We start from the raw sequence: 15,190 nt of genomic DNA on the forward strand, positions 1-15,190 counted from the left end.
CACAGCATTATGACTACAGATGCTATTTATTCCCATTCTTATAGTTTGCATTTAGATGTAAGCCTATCTTAAATGTTGCTATAGTTCAAGTACAAGTTGAGCTAGAGAAACTACATTTTATTCATTTTATAATAGTAATTAGTTGCTTTTAAATTAAAATATGATCTGAAATAGCTATATTTGCCTGCATATTTTATAATGCATTGCCTTGAATTCACAGCGTCATCATTGTTCCATGATTTTACAATCTGAATAGCTCAAATGACAACGCTTTTAATGACAAAACACAGAGCTGGTGAATACTGACACCTTTATTCTTATTATCCACTGAGGATAGATCGAAGTTTGTCACACACAGAAATGACTAATACTTTAGGCTTTATGATAACAAGAACCTTGCTTACATCCTTCTTGTACCAGTAAACTAAAGCATGAATAATAATAAAAAATAAATTAAAAAAAGGTACATACATACATAAATACTTTATAACTTTACATATATATATAGCAACTGGAAACCAATGAAAATTAAAAAGTTGACATATCACAATAGATAAATACAGAGCATGTTAAATGAATACAACAAACCAGTAACTAAAGGGGGAAACACGTTTTAAACAGCTATTGTCAGTTTATACATTCAGAACAGCATCGACTCATTTGCTGAAGGTGTGCTTAATGTACACAAAAGGTCACCCGCCTGCATGAGGCGTTTTATCACATTCTTGAACTTTTTAAAGAATAATTCACAACATTAATTACACACTTAAATGGCTGCTGGTGCTCTGTGTAAATGTTTCAACACACGAACAAAACACTGATACTTTCAACTAAAATCTAAAAATAGATAATCCAGTTTACATTCAACAACTTGATTTTAAAATCTTAAGCTTTAGTTTCAATTCTAAGATGGGTTGCAGTTTTGTGGGAATAAGTTAAACATGCAAATGTGTATAAAGTCGAGTTATTTCTTCCTTACAATTTTAACGTCAGTCAGATTTTCATTTTTTTTCTTTAGTATAATGTACAAAAAAGCTCCAGGGTTGTAGTCGTTTTTTTACTTTTAAATCAAAGAGACATTGCTTAAAGACAACATTCAGAATTTCAGAGGTGCTTGGAGAAAACAATCCGATTTTTTTGGAATGCTTTTGTCTCGCAAATCAACTCTGTCGCATTGAAATTAATTAGAGCGCAATTAACAGCCAATGCACAATCCGTTCCACTGCGCCCAATTACTTCAAATTAAACCATAATCGAGAAACAACGCTTAGCAAACGTTGCAAGAATTACAAGCAGCACAACTAAACCTACAATGCCACAGTCAGATGTACCATCAAAACATGGTGTGGTGAGATTTAAAACGCTTTAAGAACAAGCTTTGAAATTCTACATTTCTTCTAAAATGATATTGAGCATCATGAGATTTCTGAGAGGCTGAAAGCATTTGTATTGCAGAATGCCTACGCAGTAGATTCCAAACCTAGAAACTTCCACGGACGTCTAAAAAGATCACTGCAAAGACATTATGTGAGTCACAGTAAAACTTATTAGTTATTCCAGTCATATTCAAGGAATTTTGTCTGTCTTAAACAAACAATAAACACATATAAGCAGTAATCCCTTTCAGAACTACTTCAACATCAATTCTTTAGGATTGAGTCCTCACATACCTTACATACAGTGTAAACTACCACACCAAACATCACGCCCCACCTCCTCTTGTCTCCAATTATCTTTACGAGTGGTTTGCCTCCTCTTTGGCCCTCTGGGCCTCCTTCAGAGCGTTGATGACCGGTAGCCATGGTGAAGACAGCTCTGGGATGTTCCTCTTGGCCTGGTTGAGGTGGGTCATTGCGGTGTAGAGGCTGCCCCTGGAATCCTGCTCAGGGTAGTACATCTCTAGAGCTGTCGGTGTGCAGTGCCTGTGCTGGATTAGAAAGTTGAGGTTTGCATATAAAGGTTATATGAGAACACATCAACTAGAAATAAGAAGGTCAGGTAGGTGCACCAATAAATCAAACTTAAAGGTGAATGTGTCATAGCTCAGCACTCCATTTGATATAGCATTGTTATGGAGGCCAAACCGCTGACTGCTACCCCTCACAATGTCAGAAATAAATGTTGAACTTTTAAATCCCAGCGGTTCTGCCACTTCTATTTACACAAATGCATACATTTGGAGAGATCAATAATGTAATGACCTTTCTTTCTAAGTAATTTCCAAAGGTTGTTCTAAAAATTAGATGCTTAAAAGTATACTTCGTTTTTCCATGTGCCGCGTTACTTCTCGCGCTTGGTTTCGCACTTAGTCTTTCAAAGTGTACTCTTTTGACTGCGAGCCCATACGGACACATTTTAATGCACACTTCTACTGCATTGTGATACTCCTTAGTATAGTCAATGCCAGGTTCACGTGCAGATGATGCGCAAAGATGCGGACAAATTCAGTGCGTATGTGCTGATGACAAAATGTCCACCACACACACTATGCGCTAGACATAGTGGCACTGGAAAACCAAAGTATACATTGGCCTTTAGAGGCTCTTTAGACAGAATGCTTTCCTGCATAAAAAAAAAAGCTAGATGCAGTCCAACAAACAGAACCGAACGTAGGTGTCTTGAAAAACGTTTTGAAAAGTTAACTAAAAAATGTGCTGCTCCTGCACGAGACGCTGAAAATAAAACAACAGCAAACGCAACTTAATGGTCTAAAGATGTCAGTGCAGTTTACTTAAAAAAAAACAATTAAAACCAGCACAGATTCAGCAAAACGGCCCCTAACTTAGCTCCATTTGTTAAAAAATGAAAAAAAGAAAACAATTTTCAAACTCTGTGTGCCACAAATAAACAATATACAGAATACACAAAAAAATATATACAATGCAAATCTAATTTAATGTATTTTAGATTTATAGACAAATCCACAAAATAATAATAATAATAATTCAGTAACATATTATTATAATAAACTTGACTGGAAACTATTTAACTGGGTTCTAAAGTATAAGTGAGTGAAGTTGTAGTTTTTGCACAATGTGTTCATTTGCAAATATTTTTTGTAAACGTATATATATATATATAATTTGTTTATTACTGTATTGTTGTATTAGTGCATATAACCTATATTTATTAAATTATAAATTAAATACCATTCTTTCATGTCTTTATTTACTGAAAAACTGTGGAAAAAAATGATCTTAAACTAGATTTTGAATCTACTTGGCTACAATGGCTTGGATTAATAAAAAATTATTATTTAGAATCAATTTTATGTCATTTCTGAGCAATAAATATATTTTATTAAATATATTTTTATTATATATTATCTATAATTTTTGGAGCCAAATCACCCAGCCCTAGTTGGACGGCAAAAGGGGGCCCAACTGGATGGTTGCTTGGGGCCTCGGAAGTCGTAACCCCGCCCCAAGTAATAAGTAATCTTACGTATGAAATAGACCGTTATATACCAAAAGCAAAAAGAGAGAGGGGAATCTGTATTTTAAGAAAAAAATAAATGTGGTTTACACATTGGGAAGTTCTATTGTGAAGCGGGGGTGGGGGGGTGGTTGTACTTGCTAGTCTTGATTATTAACCCCCCCCCTCCCCCAGAATCTACACCCCTGCCCTCACAGATTCACATATTCAAATACCTACAATGCTAACTTCCTGAACTGTTATTTGTATGATCTCATTTAACATTATTCAGAATATCATTCAAATATATTTTTACTGTCATACTACACGAAGCAGTAACAAAGTTTTGCACAATTTTATATCTTTTGAATGTAAACAATGGACCCCCCTTCCAATTTTCAAGCGTTTTCCCCAAAATGTCCAATTTGTAAAACTACTTCGGTTTTGGAAGAAACAGTTGAGGAAAAAGTTATTCATCCCAAAAAAGACAATCAAGTGTTGTCAACATGCCTCAGGTTCCATAAAGCTCGTTTCATCTTAACAAAAGTCTATTTTCCCGCTCTTCTAGTTAGCAACTTTATGTTAGTGTGGCAGCCTAATTACAGCAGTGTTTTCTGCATCAAAGGGAGTGAGGTGGATGCACCTGCAGGCCTTAATCACAGTTTAGTCGTGGTTAGAACTAATTCTGAAATTCTCACACACCGCCACTGCTAATTCACTACTTAAGATGCTATCTGCAAGTCTAATGATGTACAACTTAGCTTAGCCACAAACAATGTCATATGTAATAGTCATTTATGTTATAATCATCTGTTTGATTATCTTGTCTTATGCTGTCATACTAAGATGATTCCCTGAAAGGAAAAGAAAGAACAAACCTTTCTAAACCCAATGAGGAAAATGATGTAGTGCAGCAGAGTTTGTTTTTGATGTGGGCCGTGCATCCACTTAAGCGGTGTTTTGGCACAACGTTTCCTGTCAAATGGTTAAAGCTAACCAACATGGACAGGTAATGTGAAAAGCCCTTTTTCTCAAAATGGTTAGAGGATCCTGTTTGATTTATTGAAGGGGTGATTTGGTTTAATATTTGCTATTGTGTTAAGTTTCCACTTGATGAAGTAAAATCTGGGTTCTGACAAGAAACCAGTTGAGAGTCACTGACGTAGACCACCAATATTCCTTATCAGAATGGATAGAAAAAAAGGGATTGTGTTTGGCTGAATACCTGGAGGATGAAGCCTTCTGGGCAGCCAAGCTGGTCGTACCACAGTGCTTTATACATGACCAACAGCAGCAGGCAAGCCAAGAAAGCCAAGGTGATAACAATCAGCCCAGTCAGCTAGAAAATACACAGACACGTCATACTTAAAATCCAACACTCAATTTTACATTTCTGTATCTTTCTATCCACCAAGGTATTTGACCTAAAACAAGCCTGATGACCCCTAACACATAATTGGATACTCATGGATGCATACCATTTAACAATATACATATGAAAATACACCAACACACACATGTACTTAATAACTAAAAGAATAACTAATACAATCTAAACAAGGACATACAGACTTCTATAGTTTTTAAATAAAGCCAGTGGTAATTCTAATTTCTTTATTGTGGACACCACTGGGGACATCCACTTACCCCTTAACCCATAAGGTTTACCAGATACACGAACCCTGCCCTCCAGTTTTCTTTTCAAATTACATTCACATTGAAAAACAAAGAGACAAGAATTTATAGGAACAATCGGCTTTATAGGGCAGATGTCGTATAGGTTGATCAGGATGAATGTAGTGCCTGGTAGCATACTGTAGCAGAGACTGCTTTACCTTGACCTTCTCTGACATCTCATCATAAAGGTTTATGTTTAGCTTCTTGATGCTCGGCACATACAGCTTCCTCTTCTTCTCCTTCAGCTGATACTCTGTCGTGGTTTTCACGATCACCTACAGAATGAAGTCAGAGACAGAAAGAAAGATGAACTATTAAAACAGTCCATGTAATGAACTGGAAGCAGAAGAAAAGACCCGCTGGTTTCATAACTAGTATGCTTATTTAAACAAAGCATCATTGCAATCAAAATATTTGACATTAATATAACACAGATACATGGCTTCATTCAGAACCGACTGATCATAGTAAATTGATTTGTGAAAAACAATGACTCTTCAAAGTACCATTGGGAGAGCCAAAATATGGACATGCCAACCAAGTCGTATCTACTCTGATTTAAGCTTAATGTATGATTCATTTCTTGGATAGGATGAGTATGTCTTTGTAAATGATATTGCTCTAGCAATCAGATCAGTCAATACAGTATAAAGGATACACAGAATGTTTCTTCAGGGACATAAAGGGATAGTTCACCCAAAAATTTTAATTCTTACATCATTTCACCCTAACGTTCCAAACCTGCTATATTGCATCCATGAAACACAAAGGGAGATGTTAGGCAGAATGCCTGAGCTGCTCATGTCCATACAACCAAAGTTATTCAATGATAATATTCCCCATTGCAAGAGCTCACTAATCTTATTATGTTGGCTAGCCGAAGCCAACATACTGTTATTCTATCAATTTAGTTTAGTTTTTTCTTCTCCAAAATCCCTTAATCGAGACCAAAATGTCTAACTCCTAGAGTTTAGGCTACATCCATCAAACTTGGCACAGACATTCAGACTGTTCTGGAATTGTGTGCTTTTCTAACTGATCAGACTTACAGTTTTCACAGACAATAACAAAATGGGAAAAATCCCATAGACTTACATTGAGGGAATGTTTAAATTAGCCAACAGAATGCTCGTTAATTCAAACTCCAACTGTCAACTATTCAAACGTAAACAAGGCTTTTGATCTGCTTTATGTTGCTCTATCTATCTATCTAACCATCAAACTTAAAACTTTCAGACAAGGCTAAAAAACTACATTTACGGCAGAGATGTTTATCAATAAACAATGACTAAAATCTCTATAAAGACTCAAAATATAGAACACAGGTCATATGGAATACTATTATGATTCTTCTGTAGTGCTTTTTTATTGTTTGGCAGTAGATATAACCATACAAATATTTCACTCTTTTTATGAAAATGAGCAGCTTGGACATTAAGCAGCTGCATAACATCTTTTTTGTGTGTTTCACAGAAGGAAGAAAATAATACAAGGTTAAGTAAACAATGACAACATTTTTGTTAGAACTGTACCTTTAAAAATGCAGAGAGCTATCTCCTAATCTTATAAAATGTGTGATTTTTTTAAAATTAGTTTCATTATAAAGTTAAATGCAAATTCAAACTGATTTTACACTCTTTGTACTTGCCTCCTACAAGGCTAAGAATAGACACAAGCCATCTGTGATAGCCCTGACATGAGTGCAAGTGCGTTTGCATGATCATATAGTTTGCTAATTATCCATCAGCCACTCAATGTCAAAGAATATCATATGCAATGACAGTGAATATCCTGATGCTGTAACATGATTTTTTTTTTCCATGCCAGTCTTTCTGGTAGGATCTAACGTGGTGGTTTTGAGCATGTCTTTGATGGTATCAGTGTAACTAGATGTCTGCTTGTCCACCTCCGGTCTCCTGTGACATTCTTCCCCTAAATGAAGTTCTATGGAGAGTAATGAATAACAGAGGGCCACTGCGGTCTGTAATATGGAGCTATGTGTGGGCTCTACTCTCTAATGCATGAATGGTAATTACCTTGTCAGGGAAAGGCTGCTGTAACTGGCTGACCTCCAGTGGAGTGATGAGGGGGATGTTGTCGAAACCGTCCTCCACTGACGGCTGTCTCTCCACCTTCTCTACCAGGTTACTGCCCAGTTTAACCATTTCTGAGACAAACACAAACAGTCAAATCTTAGAGGAGAGAATTTTCAGCACTTGGATAAAATACACCACCACAAATAGACAGCTCTAACACTGGATTCCTTCATACTTTCAGCACAAAACTTCTCCCATTGTCATATTTCAGAATAATAAAAAAAAAACGTTTTTTTGAACCTCCAATATAACTTGCGGAGAGATATAAAACAAATTATGTGAAAATAAAAATTATAATTTTTTGTTTCGTTTGGGCTCCTACTTATTCATTTTCTCTGTAGTGTCTTAGGCAGTGTGGATCAAGATTGTTCCCAATCTAATTTATTAACAAATTGAAAGTATTTCTATTTAAAAAACATTAAAACCTTTCAACCTTTTTCAGGTGGTTACGATATTGGAATTTAATAGGTGCTATGTGGTATCATTAACTGATACCTTCTAATATGATTGCATACTATTATTGTTATTATTATTATTCGTTTTTTTTAATAGTAGACTCTCGAGCTCAAGTCCTCCATCTTAAATCTTTTAACCTCCATATCATAAGGATTATATAAATATGCAAACTCGTGGACTGTAAATTCATCAAGTTTGTGTACATATTTTCTATTCTTTTTAAACTGTATTACATACAGTATATCAGCCATCAACTACATCGCTCTCAGCCATTAAAAAAAGTAGACGAGCTTTTAGGTAAAAGCCATTATTTTCTGTACACCGTTTAGGTCGGAATTCTTGGAAGAAGTATCGCTGATCTTTTCTTTGAGGGAATTAAAAGTTAGGATTGAAGGTCCTGTTGACATTAAATAATGCAGGTGGGTTGCATTATTTCCTTCCATAGCATCACCCGCCTGAGAGGATTAGCATCTCTGACATTACTACATCTGATTTTGCATGATATTTTCTATTTAGCACTTGTTAGTCTGTAAATATCTTTAAATTATGTCTGACTCTGAGGTTTCTGCTGATTGAGCTCTGTGATGTTGTTTATTCAGTAACTGTGAGTCTCTCTTCATGTCATTATGAGTCATTGTGCATGTCTATTCCTACTAATTCACACAGACTCGCTCATGCCTTACTCATTAGCAGACCAGGGAAAACATCTGATAGGTTACTGCTCTTATTCTCTCCCCCTACAGTTCCTATTAAACTATTAAAGAGATATTGCTCCAGATAACAAAACACAAAAACAGGACAATCACTAAATAAAGACCAATATACACTCACTGAGCACTTTATTAGGAACACCTGTAGACTTACAAATTAATGTGATTATCTTATCGGCCAGTCATGTGGCAGCAGTGCAGTGCATAAAATCATGCAGATACAGGTCAGGAGCTTCAGTTATTGTGCACATCAACCATCAGAATGGGGAAAAATGTGATCTTAGTTATTTTGACCGTGGCGCTGGTTTGCGTATATTTGACCGCCATGCTTGCCCGGGTTAAGGCAAGTATTGGGTTGGACTGGAACCCTCCAGCCTCCCCTGAGCGCTTGCAGCTCGATGATTGGTTCTAGGGTTCGGGGCGCCACTCACGGCCACGCCCCAACCCCTGGTTCCTTTCTTCCCGGAGGTGCATGACGAACTCGTCATGGAGGGCACCTTTTGCTGCTTCTGGATTCGTCTGCTCTCACTACCCTCGATGGAGGGGTGGACCATAGATACACAGAGGTCCCTCAGGTGGATAAGGCAGTTGCGATGCACCTGTGCCCGCAGACCCTCCAGGGCCTGTAGGACTACGTCGTCTATGGTAACCAAAGCCTACAGTGTTGCTGGACAGGCACCGGTGGAGGGCCAGGAGGTAAATCTTTTGTTTCCTTTCCTTATTGTTTGCCGCACCTCGAACAGGCTGCGGTACACAAATTGTAAAAAAAAAGAGCAATTTCCTCACTCAATGGGTCACATAATCAGTGTCCACAGCCAGCGTTATTATGGAGCACCTGCAGCCAGGGCCCCGCACCCGTCCGTGCCACACCTACGGCCAGCCAGTTGTGACTAGTATCGAGGACGGTCCAAGAGGCCCTCCTCCTCAGTCGCTAACCTGCCCTATGCCTATTCACAGAGCAAGGTAAGTGCTTTGAGCTCCCCCCTCAGCACAGCTGCCACAGGTCGAAGCAACACTCCTCGACATGGCGTTTCCTGCTCCCCCCGCTGCGAGGCTCCACCCCCAAATACGTCAGACGCGATTGTCTCCTTAGTGCCCCTCACCCAGATCTTGGACGTGTTGCTAACGCTATCCAACCCGTCGTGGTGGCTGGCCAGGACCATCCGACTTGGCTACACGATTCAGTTTGCCATGCGCCACCCCGGCTCAGCGGCGTCTGCTTCACTTCGGTGCTGGGCAAGAATGCCGCCACTCGGCGTGTGAAGATCACGATCCTTCTTCGCAAGGGTGAGATACAGCCTGTCCCTCTAGCTGAGATGGGGAAAGGCATCAAGATTGGTTTGCGGGGGTAGACCTGAAGGACGCATCCTTTCACGTCTCGGTTCTACCTGGACACAGACCCTTCCTATGGTTTGCTTTTGACGGCCAGGCGTATCAGTACAAGGTCCTCCCCTTCGGCCTGTCCCGTCGTGTCTTCACAAAAGTCACAGAGGCAGCTCTTGCCCCGTTAAGGGAAGTGGGCATCCGCATACTCAACTACCTTGAAAACTGGCTGATTCTATCACACTCTCGAGACTTGCTGTGCATGCACAGGGATTTGGTGTTCAGGCACGTGCTGTCAAGGCAGGCAACGTTCAGTGGAAAGTTGAGACTCCATCCCCAGGAGGTCCAGATGATTTGGAGTCGATTCATCAAAGCACAGGTAGACCTGTTCGCTTCCCGGGAATCCTACCACTGTATTCCTGATGGGAGCTGGCCCAGCCAGACTTGTTTCTCAGACCTCACGCTCCTTGTGACAGCACCTCCTTGGCAGATTCCTCTGAGGAAGCATTTTCTTTCTCAGGGATGGGGAACAATCTGGCACCCACGGCCAGATCTCTGGAACCTCCACGTCTGGCCCTTGGACAGGACTCGGAAGAGTGGTAGACACGATCACTCAGGCCAGAGCTCCCGCTACAAGGCATCATTATGCACTGAAGTGGCGCCTGTTCATGAACTGGTGTTCTTCCCGAGGCGAAGAACCCCAGAGGTGCGCAGTCGGTTCAGTGCTTTCCTTCCTGCAGGAGAGGTTGGAGGTCGGCTGGAGGGGCAGCTGTCCCCCTCCACCTTGAAGGTATGTGTAGCCGCACACCATGATGCAGTGGATGGTAAGTCCCTAGGGAAACATGACCTCAGAGGCACCCAGAGGCTTGATCCTCCCAGGCCATACCTCTTCCCCTCATGGGATCTCTCCATGGTCTTCCTTGTCCTTCATAGAGCCACATTTGAGCTGCTAGAGTCAGTCGAGCTGAAAGCCCTCTCCTTAAGGACCGCACTCCTGATTGCACTCACCTCCATCAATAGGGTTGGGGACCTGCAAGCGTTCTCTGTCAGTGAAAATTGCCTGGAGTTCAGTCCAGCAGATTCTCAAGTGATCCTGGGACCCTGAATGGGCTATGTGCCCAAGGTTCCCACAACCCCCTTCAGGGATCAGGTGGTGAACCTGTAAGTGCTGCCCTGTAAGAGGAGGCAGACCCATCCCTGTCATTGCTGTGTCCAGTGCATGCTTTGTGCACATACTTGGATCGCACACAGAGCTTTAGACGCTCTGAGCAGTTCTTTGTCTGCTTTGGTGGTCAGCAGAAAGGGAATGCCATCTACAAACAGAGGCTAGCCCACTGGATCATGGACACCACTGCATTGGCCTACCAGACTCAGGCCATGCCCGCCCCCTTGCGGGTTCGAGCACACTCTACAAGGAGTGTGGCGTTCTCGTGGGCACTGGCCAATGGCACCTCTCTAGCAGCCATCTGCAGAGCAGCGGGCTTGGCAACTTCCAATATCTTTGTGAGATTTTACAATCTCCGGGTTGAGCCGGTTTTGTTCTGTGTTCTTTCAGGTATGAACGGGTAGAGTTCGGTAATACGGAACAGCTGGCTGGTTGTATCTCCTTAGCTCGTTGGTTTGTGAACTCGGATTAGTTCGCAGCCAGCCCTACTACGGGGTCTAATATACCCTGTACTGGGAGAGGTGCTCCACAGGTGCCGATTACCCCAGTAACTCCTGTGATGTATATTCCGAGGTACAGTCGCCCTGTCGCTTCAGGGATGTGGGGAACTACATGACATGTTTTGGGGCGTTTTGCCACAACGCTGTACTAGCCCCTGAAATGGCTGGGACCGTGTCTCAGCTCCTCAGCACAAAACCTGAATGAATCCTGCATTCCAGCTCCCTTTTATACCAGTATGTCAGGGGGAGTGGAATGCAAATTCCACTCGTCAATTTTCATTGGCCTTTTCTCAAAGATCCGAGGTGATCGGGGCTCTCAAGTTCAATCCCTAGTCACTACATCGACACAACATCTCATTCCCTCCATCAGGGAATGGAGGAGTAAATATTGAGTGAAATAAGAATCTTTTAAATAATTATTTTAGCAAATTTGTGTATGTCTCATTTGCTTTCCTTAAATTGTATTGTGTTATATATATATACATACTGGTCTGAAATCATGAAATTAAACAGGGTTTGAAAAGGGTTCGACCACAGACCACTATCGATGACGCACAACGCTACTCAACGCTGAGCAAATATGACAATAAATGACGTCATAATAAATTATGCTATATTGTTTCATACCATGGGCAAATGTAAGTATATGGAATTCATCACACACGCCTCCGCCAATGTTGACATGTCAGGCGTATGGACCGCTCATAATGAACCATTATTACACACCAGATGCGGATTCACTGATGCGTAGGCTATAATTTAAGAAAAAGAACGATGCCAATCATTTATTGTTGTTGACACACTAAAGGAAAATTATGTAGTTTTATAGGGGGAACTCTTACTTGAATACATCTGATTTCCCCCCGCATTTTTGTAATCACGCAATAGACGCTGTCCAGAGGTTTTGAGCCAAAAAAAAAAAAGCGCAAAAACGACAGATGGATACAGAATAATATACCATCTCTCTTTCGTCGAAAATAAATGGAACATAGATACTCACTGGTTTTCCTGCCGATTGTCTTGGCAATGCTTCTCTGTCGATGATGTTGATGGCTGCTGGTTATTATGGCTGTGTGTGTGTGAGATTCACTGAAGCATCAGCTGCTTGTCGCTGGATTTCCACTGAATTGTCGCTCACGTATGATGTCAATTGTATCGCTGAAGATAACTGGGTAATCAATGGTGCCAAAATCCATTTACACACATTCACATTAAGGAAATGACAATAGCGTTTTCTCAATATAGGCTTTGTTGCAAAATATAAAACAAAGCACTATAGCACGTGAAATAATAATAATAAAAAAAGATTGGCCTACAATAAAGTTAATTTGTGACATTTTCCAGTAGTCATCATTTAGAAAATGTCTAGTCCTTTTATTCCTACCAATTTAACTCATTTTAAGCTAAAATTACGATGAAGTTTAAGGGAATGTTCACCCAAAAATGAAATTCTCTCATCATTACTCACCCATCATGCCATCCCAGATGTGTATAACCTTCTTTCTTCTGACGAACACAAACAGCTCTGTAGGTCCATAAAATGCAAGTGAATGATGGCCAGAACTTTGAAGGTCCAAAAAGCCCCTAAAGGCAGCATAAACATAATCCATATGACTCCTGTGGTTAAATCCATGTCATAAGAAGTGATATGATAGGTGTGGGTGAGAAACAGATCAATATTGAAGTCCTTTTTTACTATAAATTCTCCTACCTAGTTTTGGTGATATGCAGGAAGAATGTGAATTGCCAAAAACAAGATGAATGTGAAAGTGGAGATTTATAATAAAAAAGGATTCAAATGTTGATCTGTTTCTCACCCACACTTATCGCTTCTGAAGACATGGATTAAACCACTACAGTTTTATGGATTACTTTTATGCTGCCTTTATAGGCTTTTTGGACCTTCAAAGTTCTGGCCACCATTCACTTGCATTGTACAGATCTACAGAGCTGAAATATTCTTCTAAAAATCTTTCTCTGTGTTCAGCAAAAGAAAAAGTCATACACATCTGGGATAGCTTGAGGTTGAGTAAATGAAGAGGGAATTTCCATTTTCTGGGAGAAATATTCCTTTAAATATGTCTAATTCAGAATTTCTCTTTTCTCCTAGTTTCTTTTCTTTCTGTTAGCCAATTCTTTCTTGTAGAAATGCAATAATGCACATTTTTAAAAACATACATACTGTAAAAGGTCATAAGAGTAAGACAGCAAAAGATTAATTTGTAAACCCTGTTTTCTCAGCAACTGTTGTTACATGCTGGGGAGTCTGAATTTGAATTTATAGTGCCTGTGTGACTTTTTAAATGGAGGTTAAGATCTGGATGTTTAAACGAATAACATCGTTTAGAATCTAATTTGGATTAAAAGCCTTTAAGGATTTTAAATAAGAATATATATTTTCATTGTTGGCCTTCTAGGCCTATTTATTCAGAAATCTATTTTTGCTCCCCATATATTTCGAATCATGGAGATTTTGGTGACTGGTGTTTTTCTTTCTTTTTCTTTTTTTTTTTGTGAAAGTAGAGACAGGAAAACACAGACTATCAGAGCCAGACCTGTCTGAGCATGTGCACATATATTTTGTCTCTGCAGGATCTATGCATTTTATTTAGGCCTACATTTGTTATGACATCTATACCATCTTCAGATTTCAGAATCCAAACACAATCTGTCTCAGCTCGCAGCTTCAACACATGCTGTAAAAATCTTTTTACAGTTTTGAAACTATGCTTCGACATCCATACTTTATTAAGTTGTTCTTAATAATCACTGTTATAAAAATAACAAGGCTTTACATTTGACCATTTTAAAGGCATCAAAACAAATCAGGTTTAGAATATGCAACATTGCCACCTAGTGTCAAACCATCTTAAATACAGAATATACAGTATATAATATAGTATATACTGTAAATTATATATATATATATACACACATAGTATATATAGTATATGACTATAACACTAACAAGATGCCACTGTTGGGCCCTTGAGCAAGGCCCTTGACCCTATCTGCTCCAGGGGGATCATGGCTGACCCCTGCACTCTGATATGTGAAAAGAAATATTTCACTGTATATAGGCAAAAATGTATGTATAATGTGTGACCATAATAAAGACTTTCTTTTTTCTTCTTCTAATTATATATATATATATATATATATATATATATATATATATATATATATATATTATATATATATATAGTATGTAGTGTGTGTGTGTGTGTGTGTGTGTGTGTGTGTGTGTATTTAAGAAGGTTAATATATATTACAACCTACCTAACCTAAAATGTTAAATGTCATTTTTTAGAATGTGTCTAGATTGTTTGTTTTTAAAGAGTTCTGCACGTGTTGGAAAACTTACCCCCTTTCTATATTGTGTATGAACCATTGTGACGTCAGAGGTCAGCTGACGATATTTGTATTGATTGTCAAAATGAGGTTAGAATTTTGCCTGCACCATCAAGCGTGTACAAAAATGCATTTTTATGTGCTCAGCATTTCAATGGACCTAAGCTACCACTAGATGACAGTGCAGATTTTTTTTTAATTGTTTGGTTTTTAAGACTTACTCTTTAACTTCTTGTGCTTCAAGTGTGTGAGTAATAACTGTAATAGGCTACCTTTTGCAATAATTTACAGTAAATCCAATTTCACACATAGCTAAACATAACATGGTAAATAAATGTCACGACTGAATTGCTCTTTCCAAATTTATCAGGGAAGTTGAAGCTAATCCCTGATTATCCCTATTTACAGTAACTCTTAAATTAGGCATGGCCCTAATCTTCCTGGGGTTGACTGCTTTATTGCTTGCCCAGGACCCTGCATAGTTGCCCTGGAAAATCT

General features: G+C 39.2%; 1 protein-coding gene across 1 annotated transcript; it reads right to left on the minus strand.

The window, feature by feature from the left end:
* Positions 1-301: 301 nt before the first annotated feature.
* On the minus strand, positions 302-12,463 carry caly (calcyon neuron-specific vesicular protein). The gene is made up of 5 exons (XM_052127419.1): positions 12,342-12,463; positions 7,128-7,258; positions 5,250-5,366; positions 4,640-4,753; positions 302-1,927 (listed from the first exon to the last, which is right to left on the minus strand). The coding sequence occupies exons 2-5, from the start codon at positions 7,254-7,256 to the stop codon at positions 1,736-1,738; spliced, it is 552 nt and encodes a 183-aa protein (XP_051983379.1). The 5' UTR covers positions 7,257-7,258; positions 12,342-12,463; the 3' UTR covers positions 302-1,735.
* Between the last annotated feature and the right edge of the window lie 2,727 nt (positions 12,464-15,190).

This window comes from Xyrauchen texanus, chromosome 5 (assembly GCF_025860055.1).
Source record: "Xyrauchen texanus isolate HMW12.3.18 chromosome 5, RBS_HiC_50CHRs, whole genome shotgun sequence".
Classification (NCBI taxonomy): Eukaryota; Metazoa; Chordata; class Actinopteri; order Cypriniformes; family Catostomidae; genus Xyrauchen; species Xyrauchen texanus.